This window comes from Danio aesculapii, chromosome 12 (genome assembly GCF_903798145.1).
Source record: "Danio aesculapii chromosome 12, fDanAes4.1, whole genome shotgun sequence".
Taxonomy (NCBI): Eukaryota; Metazoa; Chordata; class Actinopteri; order Cypriniformes; family Danionidae; genus Danio; species Danio aesculapii.
The window spans coordinates 10,715,685-10,736,952 of record NC_079446.1 but is presented as its reverse complement, the minus strand read 5'-3'; the positions used below and the strand labels follow the sequence as shown (position 1 = coordinate 10,736,952).

Sequence of the window (21,268 nt, the reverse complement as noted above, 5' to 3'; positions counted from 1 at the left end):
GTAACTAAATAGTTTTTAGTTATGATACTCCTAAAACAATTCTGCATAAATCCGCAGATTTTTTACAAAGTTCTCCACAAAAATAGCAAAAAATGGCCGCAGATTCTGTCTGGCCCAAGTTATACCGTAAAACACCCATAATGATGCTCTAAACGAGGTGGTAACAACTTCTTTAGAGAAGAAACCCATAATTTCTTTGTGCAAATTATATTGTTTTACAATATTAGTTTTGGTAAAAACAGGCACTCGTTTTCCATATTAATTAAAATATATGTAAATGGAACATATAGGGCCTGTGTTTCTTTTACAAATATTATTGAGAACATTACATATTCTATTCTAAAACATAAAATAACTTACAAAAGCTAACATGTATTCTAATCTCATATATAAATAAATAATGAGGCTCAAAAATCAGAATTATTAACCCCCCATTTTTCTCCTAATTTCTGTTTAACGGGGAAAAGATTTTTTCAACACATTTCTAAACATAATAGTTTTAATAACTCATTTCTAATAATTGATTTATTTTATCTTTGCCATGATGACAGTAAATAATATTTGACTAGATATTTTTCAAGGCACTTCTATACAGCCTAAAGTGACATTTAAAGGCTTAACTAGGTTAATTAGGTTAACTAGGCAGGATAGGGTAATTAGGTAAGTTATTGTATACCGATGGTTTGTTCTGTAGACTATCTAGAAAAAAATATAGCCTAAAGGGGCTAATAATTTTGACCTTAAAAATGGTTTAAAAAAATTAAAAACTGCTTTTATTCTAGCCGTAATACAACAAATAAGACTTTCTTCAGAAGAAAAAAATATTATCAGACATACTGTGAACATTTCCTTGGTCTGTTTAACATAATTTAGAAAATATTTTAAAAAAGAAAAAAAAAATTCAAAGGGGGTGTATAGTAACTGTATATATTATTTATTATTCATTATATATCATTTATTTATATACTTATCTTTTTGTTTTTTGCCAGTGGTATCCTTTTATTGCCAGGTGTAAACAAGACCTACATTTGTGACATGTGTTTTTTCCAGGAAAGTCTGTTTGGTTAAAGGTGTGTATTGGTCATTACAGCATGTAATGGTTGCCGTACATCAGCTGTATGCCATAAAGGCCTCTTGCCAGAGCTGCAGCATGTGCCATAAATGCCTGAGTGAGCTCTATAGGGCACATTAAAGGGGGGGCACTCTTCTATGTGTTTGAGGAATGATGGGTCAGAGAGAATAAAACTACAATGCGAGGCTGTGTGGAAGTCTGTTGTTTGTCTAGATTTATGAAACACGCTGCACTATTAAACTGCCTGTTAAACATTTGATGCACTTGGTGATTTTCTGACGAGCTACTGGGATAGCTTTTTCAGCTGTCTGTGTGAAAGCGAGGTTTTTGTGTATGCCATTTTTCCAATTAATGAAAAAAACCTTAATCAAGCTTACAAATATAAATTAAACTAAAACCGATTTATTACTTGGCAGAATTACATTTTCAGCTATTTACCAATAACATTTTTATATTTATTTGATATGCTAAACTAAAACTGAAATCATTTTATAAATGTGCTAAATATAAATATACTTAGTTATTATTTCAATAATTCTGGTTTAAATATTAGTAGTTATTAGTTAATGATTCAAATAAAAGTGAGTTATTTCCCCTTTTTTCCCTCACAGCTTTTCATGTGCTGATAAGTGTTCCCACATCACCAATCCAAGATTCCTGATTTCATCCTGGCTAGTTAAACCGTGTCTTAAAACCTAATGCACAAGCTCAATGATCCAAGAGCAGACTAGCTCAGAGCTGGTCCCTGTGGGCATAGTTCACAGCTAGAGTTTCCTCAGTCTTCCCTCCTTTTGGCATTGCACTAAAAGATGAAAAGCTGTGTTTGGTTTGAGGAGGGATTTATTGGTATTAGAACAACACAAACTGTGTGGCGCTTAGGAGATTGGGCGTTGGAGGAAGTCAGGCCGAAATGATGTTGCAATACTCCAATTTGTCATTCAAACTGAACAAATTGCCTCAAATTTCTCCTTGGTTCCACACTTGAAAAATTACTTCTGGTAATATTGAAGCCTAAAGATCACATTTATATATTATTGGTGCTGTCAAATGATTAATCACGATTAACCATTAAAAAGAAAAATGTGTATTTACATAATGTATGTGTACTCACAGTTGAAGTCAGAATTATTAGTCCCCCTTTGAGTTTTTTTCTTATTTTAATATTTCCCAAATAATGTTGAACAGAGCAAGGGAATTTTCACAGTATGTCTGATAATATTGATAATAGTCTGATAAAATACTGATAATGATCTCTGGAGAAAGTCTTACTTGTTTTATTTCGGTGGAATAAAAGCAGTTTTTAATTTTTTAAAAATGACTTTAAGGTCAAAATTATTAGCTGCTTTAAGCTATATATTTTTTCGATCTACAAAACAAACCATCGCTATACAATAACTTGACTAATTACCCTGCCCTGCCTAGTTAACCTAATTAACCTAGTTAAGCCTTTAAATGTCACTTGAAGCTGTATAGAAGTCAAATATTATTTACTGTCATCATGGCAAAGATAAAATAAATCAGTTATTAGAAATTAGTTATTAAAACTATTATGTTTAGAAATGTGTTTTTTGAAAGAAATTGTTTTTAGAGAAAATGTGTTTTTAGAGAAACTGGGGGAAAAAATAAACAGGGTTGGCTAATAATTCTGACTATATATATATATATATATATATATATATATATATATATATATATATATATATATATATATATATATATATATATATATATATATATATATATATATATATATATATATATATAAATGTTTGCTTAATTCTATAGACCATTTCAATGTGGTCATGTCATTGGCCCATGAACATTTCCTGTTTGTTCTAAAAACTATTTCATAACTGTAACAAAAGGCGATTCAATCATAACTTAATGTTAAAACAGCTATCATATCATTATTTATCAATATGTGGCTCTTTTTGGATTCTCGGAAGCTATAGAAATTAAAAATGTAAAACAGGAAATACGTTGGGACCATTGTTTTTGTTTACATCCTTCAAAATGGTCTATATGTAAATTGTATTAGATATAGAATAAAATATTAGAATAATAATTTTCTCAAATATGTGCAAATATATAACTCGGACCACAATGTTTCTATGGATGTATACTTTGCAAGGATGGGACAATATTTGGTTGAGATAAAACTATGTGAAATGTGGAATTGTCTTTAATTTTTTCTAAATGAAGTGCTAATCATACATTGAGTTTTGATGTATTTACTGTAGAAAATTTAAAAATATATCTTTAATATTCTAATTATTTTTGGCATGAAATGAATATCTAAAATGTTGATTGCTATTGCAACTTATTTGTCATCCAGGGTCACATATTGAAAATCTTTGATCGATAAATTCCAAATTTCCTAAAATATCAATTTTAGACTGATTTGTAAGGAGTTTGACTTTATTTAAAGAACCAGTAGATGCCCCATTTTATGTTTCTCAATTCAATCTCCAGATTTTTTTCAGCTAGGACTTGGCATAAAATGTATTTTGTGGTGTGCCAGGAAATCTCATAGTCCAGCATCAATGCAAGCATGTATTTCTATCATTTTATGCTTTTCCAGCAAGAAACCTTCAGAGAATTAATTTGGGTAGTATAACGGCAACCTTAAAAAGACCAACCTTTTGCATTTGAAAAAGCTGCATGTGGTTGGCGACAACCTATGTGTCCTGTTAAAGGCCAAACACTATTGTCTTGGTTTAGGGCACCTTTCTTAACTTCCAGGAAATAATATATTTTAGTGTGGGTTATAAAAATACTTTAGCACCCTCAAAGGTACTATCCACAATTACTGCTATTAGCCTGGCCCATAAACCCACCTTTACCCCTTTATTCCCCTTTATCACCACACACAAACACTGACTGGCCTGGCATGGGGGTGGGGTGGCATTCAGAGATTTTTTTGTTAATTATTTTTATTTAAATGTATAATATTACATTCAGGAGCTAATTTAAATTGAGAAATAGGTTCGGTGAATGTACATGTTGAGATATTTGACAAAAAAAAAAAAAATGAGTTGCAAAACTCACAAACCGTTTCCTCTTTCGGATGAAGTTCATCCTTGATGAAACTTATGAAACCTACACATACAGTCCAGTTTCAAACCATTTGTCCTATATAGGGCAAATATTTAATTTAATTTAATTTAATTTAATTTAATTTAATTTAATTTAATTTAATTTAATTTAATTTTATTTTATTTTATTTTATTTTATTTTATTTTATTTTATTTTATTTTATTTTATTTTATTTTGTTTTATTTTTGGCTTAGTCCCTTTATTAATCATGGGGAATGGCCACAGCGGCATGAACCACCAACTTCTCCAGTATACGTTTTATGCAGCGGATGCCCTTCCAGCTGCAACCCATCACTGGGATACACCCTTTTTTTATTTTATTTTATTTTATTTTATTTTATTTTATTTTATTTTATTGCAGTTAAGATAAACTTTTCCATGGTAGTGTATGGTTTTCACAAAAATATTAATCAGCAAAAACATTTCAAATTCAAAACACTGACCTACTGACTGAGTACATTGTAAAACATTGATAGTATATATATATATATATATATATATATATATATATATATATATATATATATATATATATATATATATATATATATATATATATATATATATATATATATATATATATATATATATATATATATTTATTTATTTATTTATTTATTTATTAATTATTATTATTATTATTTTTTATTTTTTATTTTTGCAGGTAAGCATTGCTTATAACCACTATTTGTCCCCCCCCCCCCCCCCCCCCACTATATATGTCAGTGCTTACCAGTTTACAGCATTTTTCAAAATATCTTCTTTTGTGTTAAACAGAACAAAGAAATTCAAACTGGTTTGGAACAGTCATGGGTGAGTAAAAATGATGACAGAATTTTCATTTTTTGAGGGGGTGAACTGTCTCTTTAAAGTTCCAATCAACATAATCTTCAGCCCTAAACTTTATTTCAGTTATTTCCTATATGACTCTGAAAGGTGATCAATTACTCCTAATATATCTCAGACTTGTATGTAAAGTGAGGTATACATGAAAGTTATTTTTACAAATGGTCTAAGATTCAGATTCCACGATTGTAGAGCAGTCTGGATGAACTGAAAAAGTGGAGGAGGAACAGTCCTGTAGAGGAATGCTAAGTTTGCTATCTTATCAGCAGGTACTGCATTAAAACACACACAGTTTTATATTTAGCCTGTGCTTAAGATCATGGTGACATCCGACTCAGGAGTGCACAACACTTTAATGTTATTCATTGACTCAAATTCACAACTTCCAGCAGACATGCGATGCTGACAGTTCGGTATGTATCAATGTGTTTTATAAATACAAATCAAACTAGATATTTCTTAATCAGTAGATTAAGACATTGGTGATGTCAAGGTCATGGGTTCGATTACTAGGAAACTCAAGATCTGATAAAATATAAATGTGAATGCAGTGTGAGTCACTTCGGATAAAAGTGTCTGCCAATGCTTAAATGTCTAATCTGTTACCTTTTTTCCAATGGATTTTTAATGGACGTATACAATCAGCTTTAGTATAGAGATATAGAATTAAAGTTTGCTCAAAAATTATATTTCTGTCATCATTTTCTCACTCTTTGCTTGTTTTTTCTAGTATGGAAGTAAGTGGTTTGTTTTTTTAGCTTTCTTCAAAATATCTTCTCTAGTGTTCAATGAAATAAAGAAACTCATAAAAGTTTGGAACCACTTGAGTCATCCCTTTACGTTCACATATATGTCCAGTACAGTGCATGCACAAATCCACGAGGTGGTTTTTAAAATAACATTTAATAGGCCAATCATAATCCATTCAAGGGACTGCTTATTCTTCAATTGGCTTTAAAGAGCCACTATTTTACATTATGAAAGGTCATATTTTGGTTTTGGAGGTCTTCAACAACAGGCTGATATGCATGCAAGGTCAAAAAACACTTTCATTGTCTTATAATTTGCATTTATTTTTACCTTATTATCCCAACGACTCCCATATGATTCGTTCAGCGACTTATTTGTTCCCAAACCCCTCATTTGCATGAGGCTAATCTGCGCTGATTGGACCGATGACACAGTCTGTTGTGGTTGGTTGACTGCGTTCAGTGTGAAATGGAGAGAAATGCCCACTATGGCTTTGAGGTAGCAGAGTATGTGAGAGCCCAATGCAAAAATGCAATAAAGCAATGCAGTTAAACACCAGCGTATTACTCTTCTCTTAACGCTAACCCAAAGTAATAACAACGGCACACATTCAGTATTAATCCACACAGTAGCAAAAGTTGAACTATTTTTAAAATTGACCGCACCACGCGTGTATGAACAGCTGATGGTGGCCATAGCAAAGACAAATGTTTTGGACATAATACATGAATAGCCCCGTACAGATTTAACCTGAGATATACAATACAGGCACTGATCTATAATAGATTCGTGACTACAAGGGCAGGGCGATTACAACTTACAACACACAATTAAACACATATTTTGCTAACTACACAAAAACAAGGCAACAATTTTAATTACACTTACATGTTATGATCTGGAGGAAGAAGAAACTGGTCGATGTGAACTGCAACAGATACTGACAAAGTCTCTGCTGAAGTCTGACAAAGTCCCATACATAATAGTCTCTGCTGCTCCTTGCTTTAATAGCAAATGGCCGGCAAATCCCGTGTTGCAGCGTAGTTATTGTATCAAAAATCTGAAAAATTACAGGAACAAACACAGCACTAGGTTGGCTATACTGTGGTATTGTTGTGAAAATGAACTTTAACCCTTTATTCCCTGCAGCCAAATCTTCATCTGTCAGGGATCATCATCTTCATGTCATGATCAGTCCCGTGATCCCCCGGACTCTGCTAGTGTCTGAAGGGAACGCGCATTCACATTTTACTGGATCTGGAACTTCATATTTGGTGAAGTACCGTATCGACATTGACGCGTTCAAGCAAAAGATCCGAACCCAACTCAATTCATTTATTCTACTTTGTGTCGGCTATTTTGTTAAAGAATCAATAATTTTAAAAACGGTGCACCGTCAGATTTAAACCACAGCTGGATGTTTCATTCACTTAGAGCTGTATTACACACTGCATGGAAGGTCATTTTCCAAAACCTAAAATAGGGGCTCTTTAAATTACACACATTTGCCAAGTTTAGTTTCTTTAAAAGGGATCTATAATAGTGAATATAACTAGCTTCTAATAGTGAAAAAGTTTTAATTTTATTTTTTATAATCACACTTCATAAAAAACAGTCTACAGAAACACTTTGATTGACATTCCACCGTTGTACGTGTCATCAGAGGTCCCACCCATTGGTGTGGTTAGTTTTGTTATTGAATCTGCCACTATGCTGATACTCTCATTTGAAAAGTGGGCTGGGAGCACAATCTCATTTGAATTTAAAGCAACAGTCACAAAAATAGCTCAAGGACCAAAGCCTAAAAAGGGTCAGTTTCAAAGAGTTATAAAACATTATTCGAGGGTTTGAGCCGCTCTACGGACAACAGACTTATTTTAGAGCTTAATGTTTGGTGGCACACTGAACTTGTTTTTTTGTTTTTTTTTTGCGGTGAGAGGCACATTTTGAAAATTGGGTTTCTATTGGTGGTGAATGTTTTGCGAACTGTTTATGCACATTTTAAGTGGGGTTTTGTTAGTGGTGAACCTTTTGCAGACTGTTTATGCACATTTTTAAAAATGGGTTTCTATTGGTGGTGAGTGTCTCGCAAACTGTTTATGTAAGTTTTTTAAACAGGTTTCCATTGGTGGTGAATGTTTTGTAAACTGTTTTTGAACCCCTCTTATACACTTTAGTGTGAAGTAACAAATTAAAAATACTCAAATTACTGTATTTGAGCAGTTTTACTCGGAAATTGTGATTTACTAAGTAGTTTTAGAAATGTGTACTTTTACTTTCCCTTGAGTTCATTTTTACTGCAGTATCTGTACTTTTACTCCACTACTTTTCTTCAACCTGCAGTCATTACTTTATTTTTGCTTGTCTATGTGGATTTAAAAAAATCTGTCCTGTTATTCCTGTCCATTCAGATCACATATAAAAGGTAAATCATAATGAACTACATCAAGACATGGGTGCTTTATAATAGCAGCAAACTGTTTGGAAGTATTAAAAGTGTTCAAGAAGATGTCCAAAATCTTTACATGCAATGATCCAGACACTGTTTAAATGCACGTCCCTGATGAGAAGATGACGGATGTTTACTGTATGATGACCAAAATGGCCTTAAACACCCAGCAGGCACATCAGATTGACGTTGTACCCCAATGTTGTGGGGGCGTTACATTTTATTTGGAAATTAAAATCGCGTTTACGTCAGAACCCAAGGTCAGGCCGACATCAATGTCCAACGTCCAACCTAAAATCATCCAAATACCAACGTCTAATGATGTTACAGCTTGACGTTGTGTGGACATTATTAGATGATGTCTATCAGACATTGGATTTTGGTGGCCATACCTAATGAATAAATGTCAGTATTTGACGTCAATATGACGTTGGTTTAAGATGTTGGCTGGACGTTGGATTTTGGCCACTTTCTAACACAACCTAAATCTAACTTAATATTAACGTCTTAATATTAACGTCTTATGACGTTGTGTGCCTTCTGTTACGTTTACACACATCCATAATTTACATGTAAATGCATCAGCTTTTTACAGCATAATACTCACTACTTTTGAGTACTTTTGAAAGGTCTACTTCTTACTCAAACGTTAAGTAATATTTACAACAGATACTTTTACTCTACTTGTACTACATTTTTAGGCAAGTAATGGTGCTTTAACTTGAGTATGATTTTTCAGTACCCTTTCCACCACTGCTCATACACAACCAGTAGACTGCAAGTCTGAATTCTGGCAATATGTGCACAGTGGCCGTGAATGGTCACATATTTTGCGTTTTAGACTGTATAGTGTGGACGGAGATCGTTTTTCTGAAATGCAATAAAACACCAGTCTGGACGATGATCTTTTTCATTCTAAAATGCCATTTTAAAAATGAAAATACACTAGTGTAAACGACACCTCAATGTTGGCCATTACGGTTTAATGCCACCATCAGAAACGCATCAGATTTTTATTGGTGTGTGATCAAGGAATTCCTGCCACTTTTATGACTCCTTTAGACATTCTATAAGCAGTTCACAGGTTCTCAGCTGATTCAGATGTACTATCTCAGAACACAGCATTGTTTTCAGTTATTGCAAAATGTCCATTATAAAAGATGCCACCTTTGATTTGCGTCTTTAGGTTTATTCTTAAATATTACGAAAGTGTGAATGCAAAGTGAACCAGAGCTAAAAGCATTTCCATTTTTAATCTGGACCAAATGAACCAAGTGAACTTAAAGGAACTTCAGATTTATTCACTATTTAGTCATCCTCAGGTGGTTGTAAACCTTTATGTGTTTATTTTATTCTTCTGAACACAAAATAAGTACCTATTGACTTCCATCATATTTTTAGCTTTTTTTTCGAAATATCTCCTTTTGTGTTCAACAGAATAAGATGCTCAAAGATTTGCAGCCACTTAAAGTTGTGTAAATGTGTGAGAACATTTTAATTATTTGGTTGAACTATCAATTTAAACACTAAACTAAAGTGTAAACAGTTTTGTACATTTTTGGAGACCATGTTTTAAGATTTCTAAAACTATTATGTAACTGAAGAAGCTTTTTGGAGGGCTCTCAGCCATCTCATTATGCAGTCCATCGGGGTGCATTTTCATTTTCATCACACACACACACACACACACACACACAGCACAGTTTAGGGTGCTTTCCTCATTCTTGAGTCAACTTTTAAGATAATACTTTGGAGATTTGCTGGAAAAAGTGAAACATGCAACTAAAAAAGCAATACTAAGCCACCTTCAAGAAGGTGGTGTTGTTTTGTGACTCATTTGAAGTCGTTTCTCTGGAAACTTTCAGCGCATCAGTCAAAGAAAAGCGCTATTCTTGCTGAGTGTGGTTGTGTAAGACTGGTGAACAAGGTGGAACGCCTTTGTGTGATGTCAGATGAGAAAGGCATGGAAGCGAATCGGTGTCATGGAGTGGGTCATTGAGAGGTGAGGCTGACTGCTTCCATGGGTTCAGGAAAAGTTCAGCCGCATAACATTAGGCAAATTAGTAAGACTGCAATGGAGAGAGATAGAGAGAGAGAGAGAGAGAGAGAGAGAGAGAGAGAGAGAGAGAGAGAGAGAGAGAGAGAGAGAGAGAGAGAGAGAGAGAGAGAGATAAATGAGCCATGAGAGAACTAGAGAAGGGCCAAACTAGTTCAGGAGGAGGCGGAACCCTGAAGTTGGTTTAAGAAAGGAAAACTTAGATGTGTTGTGTTTAATTCATAAAGTGTGGAATTTGGACAGCCTATGCATTTCCTATGTATTCCCTTATCTAAAATCTGTCAGATGTTGAACTAGAACTTGGATAAAAGGCAAGTGTGTTTTTATGAATTATAAACTTTTTTTGGTCCAGAAATCCATGCTGTAAATTTAAATATAGTATTCAACAATGACATTGTCAAAGTCTATAATTAAATTATTGAATTTTTAAACTCCTGTGTCACAAGTTATGTATCTTCTTTTTTTGTTTTTTTAAGTGTTTATTGCTCAGTATAAAATTTTTGTATTGAACATTGGTTAAAAATCAGAACAAGACAAACTGAAATATACTGTATTCTTAGTGTACTCTTAACTATTTCAAACAGGTGCTTTCTACATAAACTTCTACATAAACTATACAAACTTTGCTTTCTATGTTAAGATAATAATAGACTTTTTTATATTAAATATTATGCAAATTTAATAAATAAAAAAGAGTGTGCACTCTGGAAAATCTGATCATGAATCAACCAAATGTGTTGTGGTATCATTTCATAATGTATCTTGCAAAGTCTTTGTACTTGTTATATTTACATTTAAAAAATCTATTTAAAAGGAGCTTAACTTTTAAACAAAAGTTTTTTGTTTGAAAAACACAAACATTACATTTCCACTAAGCCATAGTATATTATGTTAGTAAGCTATTCTTATTTATTTATTTATTTATTTATTTATTTATTTATTTATTTATTTATTTATTTATTTATTTATTTATTTGTTTGTTTGTTAAATAATTAATTGCGACGCAGTGGCGCAGTAGGTAGTGCTCTCGCCTCACAGCAAGAAGGAAGCTGGTTCGAGCTTCAGCTGGGTCAGTTGGCGTTTCTGTGTGAAGTTTGCTTGTTCTCCCTGCGTTCGCGTGGGTTTCCACCAGGTGCTCCGGTTTCCCCCACAGTCCATAGACATGTGGAACAGGTGAATTGGGTAGGCAAAATTGTCTGTAGTGTATGAGCGTGAATGAGTGTGTATGGATGTTTCCCAGAGATGGGTTGCGACTGGAAGGGCATCCGCTGCGTAAAATATGTGCTGGATAAGTTGGCTGTTCATTCCACTGTGGCAACCCCGGATTAATAAAGGGACTAAGCCTAAAAATTTTTTTTTAAAATTTATTTATTTATTTATTTATTTATTTATTTATTTATTTATTTATTTATTTATTTTATTAATTTATAAATTTATTATAATTTATTTATTTATTTATTTATTTATTTATTCTATGCCTGATTTTGAAAAAAAGTTGTTAAATTTTTAGTTAATTTTTATTTCATTTGACTTGTTCATTGTGAGAGAGATGTAGCGTGAGTGATTGTAATTATTGTTATTTTTACATTAAAAATTTTATATAAAAAGAACTTAACTCTTAAACAAGTTTTTTTTTTTGTTTAAAAAAAAAACACAATCGATTTTTACTGAGCCAAAGCTGTACTAGTAAGGTATTATAATTTATGTATTTTTTTTTCTATGCCTGCTATTTCAAAAAAGTTGTTAAATCAGCCTTTGTTATTTTATTTGACCTGTTCCTTGTGAGAGAGAGACATAATGTGAGCCTTTTTAATTATTGTTGTTATTTTTATATTTTTTATGATACTATTTAAAAGTAACTTAACACTTTAACAAAAGTTTTTTTTAACAAAACTTTTCCACTGAGCCCTATTTATGTTAACAAGCTATTTTGTTTTATTTATTTATTTATTTATTTATTTATTTGTTTATTTGTTTGTTTATTTATTTATTCATTCATTTATTTACTTATTTTCATATCTGCTTTTTGCAATAAAACTGTAAAATCAACCTTAATTATTTTATTTGAGAGAGACGTAATGTGAGTCTTTGTAATTATTAGTGTTACTTTTATCAATTTTATAATACTATTTAGAAGTTGTTTAACTCTTTAACAAAAGTTTTTTGTTTAAAAACATTTTCACTGAGCCATAGTTATGTTGGTAAGCTATTTTGTTTTATTTATTTATCTGTATTTTTATTATTTATTTATCTATTTTTATTTATTTATTATATCTGTTTTGGGCAAAAAAACAAAAAACAAACAAACAAAAAAAAAAACTACAACAACTGTTAAATCAACCTTAATTATTTTATTTGACAGATGTAATAAGACGTAATGTGGGCGGGGCTTTAATGACAGAGACGTTAAGGCGGGCCAGATTAAAGGCTAAAATTTAGTTGTGGGCGTGTTCTGAGCGCAGCCACCCATTCCGTCATCGTCAACGGGCGGAGTTTACAGACAGCTGCTCGGTCTCGTCAAGATCCTCTCACACTCTCAGCAGCTCCGTGAGCTTCAACACACGAGTTCCGCGCGGATTAACAACACAAGCACACACAAGCTGATTAAACCCGCGTCTGTGCGCTGTTTTCAACCGGGAGGACACGAGACATTTAAAAGGAACCCGTTTAAATATCGCTGCACCATATCACGGAGATATAAACGAGACTAAATAACCGGAGTTCCGCTAATATAACACTGGACCAAACTCATCTTTCAACACTGGACATTTGATGGATTTATTGTTCATTTTGTATTGTTTATTGTTTATTACTGTTTTGCTAATGTAAGATTTTGAGTAATACAAAACACAATAAGCTATTGTCTAAAATATCTTCTTTCTAGACATTACACTTTTAAAACAAGGACACTGTTGATCTTTTATGTTAATTTGAAGATTTTTTTATATATATATTTTTTTCCAAAAAAGTATTTTAGCGGACATTGATCGCGCCGATCCCGATCATGCACTCGCGCTTCAGCTGTAGTTTTACTCGCTTCTGTAGTTCCTGATCTCTGCTGGGAATAACCGGGATGTTTGGGATGGATCCATCGCTCTGTTAAAGCTCTATGTGAAGTGTACAGCCGTGGAGCAGCCGTTGTCTGGAGGAATTGTGTCCGATCTGATCATGTATGAGAGTGTGGATGTGAACCCTTTCCTCATGATGGATTACTATAATCAGAGCAGAGGATGTCTGATCCCGGACAAGATGCCCCATCCCTTCAGCTCATCCATCAGACATCAGCACTGGAGCGGATCCAACCACTGTACGTGCACTTCCATTCAGTAAACACCTCGTTTCTATCAGTCTGATCAGCTGCAAATGCATTCTAGTTTGTCTTATGTAATTCAGTGTTTGACAGTCATTCATATGCTGACATGTAAATCCAGCTGGTTGACCCACTTACACGCGCACACACACTGCTCCATATAGCAGCATGCAGATCTTCTGTCTGGATTTAACATGCTTTCGTTTGTTTCTTTCCATCATCAAAGCTGGCATATTAGTTTCACTAATATCTAGCCATTCATATAAAGTGCATGGATCTGAAGGCATTTAATTCCTCAGATCCGCTCTCTTGAGAACTGTTAATGAGCACTTATGACAGCTTGTTAACGTGCTGGAACAGAGAATATGAATGAAATTCAGAGCAAGGTTATTAGGGGGGGCTGTGAATGTTACAGTTGTGTTGTACTTAATGAAAACCTGTTTTATGGGTCATGGGTGAGAGATAAATGTGATGAAGAGGAAAGTAATTTTTGCACATTTGAACAGATCTTGATCTTCTGTTGCTTAATAGACCCATTGTGGATGGTTGACCCAGAGTGCGCAGGGTCACAGAATCCGCAACCTTTGGCATAGAAAAAGGGACGTAAACACTGAATGAGTCTCAGGAAAGAGCAGACTGCAAAATGTTTATTTAGTATAATTTCAATCAGCAGCATCAGATTGTCATCTAAAAAAGGCAACGCTATTACAAAAAAGTGAATTAATCACATTAACATGCAATACTAAAATATGCATAGTAGGTCTGACCTAGTTTCACAGTTAACAACTTTTACATGCTTGTCCTCGATTCTTTCAGCTATTGTGTTGCCCAAGAAATTTTTTTACTAATGTTACTGAATAACCCAAATATGATGTGATGCTATAAAACCAAATGATTGCCTCTAAAAATAAATGTTGAAATATAGATTTTTTTAAAATTGCATTTAATTAGAATAAATTGCAATACAACATGCATGTGTATATATGCACATTCAAACATTTTATAGCATCGTATCAGCAAAGATCAGTACATTTCGGTCAAAAGTGCAAGCTTTGTTGGAAGTCTATGGATAAGATATGCTTTATGTCAGTGCACTTTGAACAATCAGGAGACCCTCACTCTTGGCTAAAGTGCATTATAGGCTTTCTGTAAGCACTGAGATATAGAAAGGAATGTCTTATTATGTGCATCAATTAACTTAGTGCATTCCACTTTAAATTTTCTGGATATTTTAACCATTTTAATGTATACCGTAACCATACTGTTAAAGAATCTTTGTATATTTTAAATTTGTCATCAACAGTGCAGCCTTGATATTAGAAGTATTTTAATCAGATACATATATATATATATATATATATATATATATATATATATATATATATATATATATATATATATATATATATATATATATATATATACACAAACACACAGTTGAAGTCAGAATTATTAGCCCCCCTGTTTATTTTTTTTCAACACATTTCTAAACATAATGGTTTTAATAACTGATTTATTTTATCTTTGCCATGATGACAGTAAATAATATTAACTAGATATTTTTCAAGACGCTTCTATACAGCTTAAAGTGACATTTAAAGACTTAACTAGGTTAATTAGGTTAACTAGACAGGCTACGGTAATTAGGCAAGTTATTGTATAATGGTGGTTTGTTCTGTACACAGTCAAAAAAATTGCTTAAAGGGGCTAATAATTTTGTCCTTAAAATGGTCCTTAAAAAAATACAATAAAACTGCTTTTATTTTAGCCAAAATAAAACAAATAAGACTTTATCCAGAAGAAAAAATATTATCAGACATACTGTTAAAATTTCCCTGCTCTGTTAAACATCATTTGGGAAATATTCAAAAAAAGAAAACAAATTCAAAGGGGGCTAATAATTCTGACTTCAACTGTATATATTTATAATTTCTGAATGCATGAATCAAACCAACAGTTAAATCAAAACATTACATACGTTTATTCCAAGAATAAAGCCATTGAAAACAGAAATAAAAAATGTAGAATTAATTTCCACTTTGAAATTAATAATGTTACGTTTTGCTATAAAATTCAAAGAAACATCAATCAACACTCTGAATAAATCGTGACATTTTTGAAGTAGAAAAAAATAGTGTTTACAGTGTTTTGCCGTAAAATATACTCCACAAATATTTATTTACTACTTGTGGGCAAAATGTACTTTTAAAGTAGCTGTTTCTGCATGGCTAAATAATGTGATTCTAAATCACAAACACTCTCACCTCTGTTCTTACTGCTTATTATTTTACAACTATTGAAATTGTATCATTTATAGAGTGTGAATTAGGCATGGACGATAAGCAGTTTCAAGGTACAGCGGTTTGGAAAAGTCAAGGCATTAAATGCGCAAAAAAGTTTTGTTATACCCTTTCCAAGGTATATGTAAAGGGTTTTATTTAATTGTTTTTTATGTGTTGTAAGGAAATCTAGGTTTTTGAAGCTAATTAAGATAGTAGAAATCAATAGTTTACTGTTCCATGTTTACTGTTCCAAAATATTATAAATGTTTCCTAAAATGTAATATATTGTGGTAAATGATGAAAAAAATGTTGTTTTTTACTAAGACATTTAATAAGAAATAATTTTACACCAGTAAACACAATACTGTGATAATTTTATCTAAGGTGATCGTCCATGCCTAGTGTGAATGTGTGCAAAAAAAATAGATGCTACATTTGCAAGGTTGTTACTGTCCTGTGACCAACCAGCGTCATCTGCATCACCTCCATTTATAAATCCTATCTTGTGACCCTATAGGTCAGTAAATGCCCATCAGATTCTGAATTAGTACACTGTAATAAAATTTCTTGCTGCTTTACAATTTTTGCGTTAAATCAAATGAACTTTTCTAGTCATCTCAATTTGTATCAATCAAACAATTTATAAAATATTAAGTGAAACTTTTCATAACTTAAAAACTTTTGAAGCCTGATTAACTTATGAGAATAAGCAACATTTAAACATGACTTTTTGTCATATAATTTTTTACAGTGTACGTACTATTTTAATTTTTTTTGCTTGTATGGTATGTGATTTCATACACAGCCATTAACAATATCTGAGAAAATACATTTCCTACATTTTGTTTGTAAACATAATTTAGTGGAATGTTCCATTCCGAGTAAAGTTAATTCCCCCCAAAATGAAAAGTAGGTTATTAATGACTCCACCTCGTGTTTGGTTCCTTTTAAACTAACCCTTAAAATATTCATAATAACAATTACAGTTGAAGTCAGAATTATTAGCCCCCTTTGAATTTTTTTTCTTTTTTAAATATTTCCTAAATTATGTTTAACAGAGCAAGGAACCTTTTACAGTATGTCTGATAATATTTTTTGTCCTAGAGGAAGTCTTATTTGTTTTATTTCGGCTAGAATAAAAGCAGTTTTAAATTTTTAAAAAATCATTTTAAAGTCAATATTATTAGTCCCTTTAAGCTATATATTTTTTCGATAGTCTACAGAACAACCTATTATTATACAATAACTTGACTAATTACCCTAACCTGTCTAGTTAACCTGATTAACCTAGTTAAGCCTTTAAATGTCACTTTAAGCTGTATAGAAGTGTCTTGAAAAATATCTAGTCAAATATTATTTACTGTCATCATGGCAAAGATAAAATAAATCAGTTATAAGAGATGAGTTATTAAAACTAATATGTTTAGAAATGTGTTGAAAAAAAATCTTCTCTCCGTTAAACAGAAATTAGGGAAAAATTAAACAGGGGGGCTAATAATTCTGTCTTCAACTGTACATGTATATTGATTATGGAGGAATATTTGTGGCTGTAGATGTTTTCAGCATTGAAACGTGACTTTAGTAGCCGCACGTTTTACGTTACGTCCTGCAATATACAGTAACTCCCTTCTAAATAAGATGGAGAGATGAGTTTGTTGATGTGTCCGTATGCTTTCAGTCATCAGACTGACGGCTCAGGGTCTTTACGGGGGTCGATCAGGATCAAACGCACTTGATCTTTGATAGTCGGCTTCTCTCAGCGCTGAGGTGGGGTTTCCAGAGAGATTACACGCCTCAGCGTGAAGGAATGCGCTGCCTCTTATTCACATGACAGTCACACACACACACTCAAACTCCCCTTCACACTGCACCCACAGACTTTTGTACACACTCCTGTTGATATATGCAGTATTCTTAATAATATCTTCTATTTTTAAATCCTATTCATGTATCTTTTCACACAAGTCAGTGCTTTGTGTGAATTGCGCTGTGTATTCTTATTAGAGAGTGTGTGGGGTGCATGTGTGTGTGTTATCAGTTGTGTATTGACAACATGTTTTGGAAGTTCTTGTCTGATGTGTTTGGAAGGTGATGAAATTGTGTATTGATGTGATGTGTGTTCTGGCTATTTTGGGTCAGAGAAAATGGACAAGTTTCATAATTCTGTCTTTTAATGGGCGTCCTGTTGTACACAGGAAGCTTTTAGCACTGTTGCAGCAAAATGAATGGCACAGGATACGTGTTGACACTTTATTACTTTATCCACAGGGAAGGAATGATGTGAACTGTTTTGTTACGCAAGCTTGTTGTCTTCTAAAAGCAGCTATAAATGGAGTGTTTGTAGCTGTTTTTCTTTATCAACAGAACACATCGTGTGCATAGACTCTAATACAATAATGCAGAGGTTAGAAATTTAAAACATGTATATTTCCACCCGTGGTGTGTGCAATATTTATGTGCAATATTAAAGGCAAAGTTCACCCAAAAATAAAAATTCCGTCATAATTTACTTAATCTTTACTTGTTTCAAAAATAAAACTAAAGACAGAAGAAGATATTTGCTTTTTATATTTTGGAAACCTGTAACCATTGACTTCTATAATATCTCAGCAAGCACGCAACATCATAAGTCGTTAATTAGGTTAGATTTAGGTCATGACGTCAGGTCACCAAAATTCAATGTCTAGCCAGTGTCTAAGGACAATGTTATTTTGACGTCCAACAACAACGTCAAATTACGTTGATATTTGGTTGATTTTAGATTGTGTTGGAAAGTGACCAAAATCCAACGTCTGATAGATGTCATAGTGGTAACGTCTACACAACGTCAATGTGGAACATAATTATACATTGATATTTGGTTGATTTTAGGTTGGATATTGGACATTGACGTCAACCCGACTTTTATTTCCAAACAAAGTCCAATGTCCCCATGATGTTGGGGTACGTTGGGGTACAACGTCAATATTATGTCATGTTGACGTCCTGTGCCTGCAGGGATTTTTTTTTTCCTTCTGGAAGTCAATGGTTACAGGTTTTCAGCTTTCTTCATAAATTGATATTTTGATTGATTGTGATTAATCACCCTTACCAGGGTATCCACGGGGTCGAAGAAAGTCTTAAAAATGTCTTAAATATCAAAAGCTAAATTTTAGGCCTTAAAAAGTCTCAAATCTACTGAAATGTGGTGCTGTAGGTCTTAAATATGTTTTAAAAGGTCTTAATTTTCCTGTTTTTTTTCTCTCAATTTTATTTTTATTGTAAACTGAAGTAATTGACAGCTATGTTTTTTCTATTCTTGGTAAGGGTTATAGGCTTTGTGAATGGATATATTTGAAAATTAATAAAAAATATTCCAACATTATTATTGAAAAACAAAAAACAAAGTTGTTATTATCGTATTATACATTTATTTAAGAATTTTTTGATATGACAAGTGAAATTTTTTTCTAACTGGGATATTCGAAAAATCCTTAGCATTTATCCCTGTATGAGTCTGAACTTTCATTCATAATAGTCTTAAAAATAAAGTCTTAAATTTACTTAGTGAAACCTGCAGAAACCCTGATTGCGTTTGCTGAGTATGCATTCCTGAGGGTTCTTGTAGCTGGTTTAGGCCTGTCATAAAAATATAAAAATGACACCTAAACCTTCAGTGGATGGCAAGTGCCTGTTTTAGGGAATGTTGTTTGGAGTGAGAATTCTGGGTTCCACACAATCGATTTGTGTTGAGACAACATAAAAGAATTGAGGTCAATTGTTATTATTTACCAATTTAAGTGGATTGAACATAATCACCTCCAAAAAGACCTCAAGCTGTGTTATTTCAGCTCATTTTAAATTGGTAGTTTAAAACAAACAGCAAACATTATCTTTTGAGTGTATACATGGGTTTTTGAAGTAAACACAAATTTTTATTTATTTTTTTACTTGCTCAAACTACTTAATTAAAATGAGCTGAAAAAACACTATTCTTGAGATTTCATTGGGACAACTTAATTTTTTTATGTTTAATCCACATACATTTTTTTTAAAGTGCTAAGTTATCTTAATAGATTTGTGTTGGGACAACATTAATGAATTGTGTGGAAGCCTGCATTTTTACAATGTATGTAATTCAAACCTTTAAAATAGTTCACAAAAAAAGTCAGTCTGAAACATTTTTTTGTTGTTGTTGTGGGCACTTGTTATGGCGTTTTGACATTTCAAGTGTTTGGGGTGTTTACGTGCCTATCCAGGTCCCAATAGCAAACTTCAACTTCTAGAAAGGACTGAGGCTGTGTTTGCACTAGTGCATCTTTATTTAAAAAAAACATACGTTTGGTATGGTTGCACTACACTACTCTTGGCATCTTCAATCAACGAAAACTGAGCTTTTGAAAATGCTGAAGGCTCTATTTTAGATTAAAAATGAAACATTTCAGTTTAGAGTGGCTTTGAAATTTTACTCCTTGTTTGGGTCTACTGGACTATTGCATATCATTCCCTAATTCATCAAGCATTTCTCATATTACAATTATGCTACCAGTAGACTATAAGAATAGCAGTTAGATTCGCGAAAACCCATTACACTAGATGCAGGCTCAGATCCCTCCATATTTGATGCAACCTATGAATATTTAATTTTGGCTAGTTCCACTATTTATATTTTTACAGTATTTCTTGTTGAACAGTGTCGATGATGACTGAGATCCATATAGAAAACCACATTAACAGTTCATAACGTGTGTGTGTGTGTGTGCGTGCGTGCGTGTGTGCGTGCGTGCGTGCAAGTGTGCATGCATGCGTGACCCCCGGCTTTCTCAAAAATACCCCATAGCAACTTTTTTAAGCCTAAACAGATGCTTTACTTCATCAGTCACTGCAATGAAAAGACTGTGTTATGATCCATCACATCCTAATGTTACAATCTGGTGCTTATGACACTTGTCTACTTATATTCATCTCCTCCTCCCATTCCTTCCTTGTCTTTTTTCATCTTTTTCTTCTTCATCATCATCATATTCTTCTTTGTCTTCTCATTCTTCTTATTGTTTCTTCAGCATCATTTTCTTCTTCATCTTCATAATGTTCTTCGTCGTCATCATCATCTTTTTTGTTATCATCTTCATCATGCTCTTTATCTTCATTATCTTCATCTTTTTTTCATTTTCTTTATCTTCATCATCATCATCATCATCTTCATATTTTTCTTCTTCATCAACTTCATCTTCTTTTTTTCCTTTATTTCTTCTTTATCAACTTCATCATCATCTTCTTCCACTTTTCCTTTTTCTGCATCATCTTCAACTTCATCTTCTTCAACTTCTTTGTCTTCATCTTATTCCTTTTCTGCATCATCTTCTTCCTCTTCAACTTCTTCGTCTTCATCTTAATCCTTTTCTGCATCATCTTCTTCATCTTCAAC

General features: G+C 32.7%; 1 protein-coding gene across 2 annotated transcripts in view; it reads left to right on the top strand.

Annotated features, from left to right (window-relative positions):
• raraa (retinoic acid receptor, alpha a) overlaps window positions 1-21,268 on the top strand; it is a 348,397-nt gene that overhangs the window by 248,007 nt on the left and 79,122 nt on the right. Inside the window, exon 1 of one of the 2 annotated variants that reach the window (XM_056468993.1) lies at window positions 12,807-13,576. The exons of the other annotated variant lie outside the window; for it this stretch is intronic. Within the exon in view, the coding sequence (XP_056324968.1) occupies window positions 13,438-13,576 (139 nt within the window). The 5' untranslated portion in view covers window positions 12,807-13,437. Of the gene's footprint in view, window positions 1-12,806; window positions 13,577-21,268 lie in introns of those variants that run through there. 2 annotated transcript variants of the gene reach the window in all.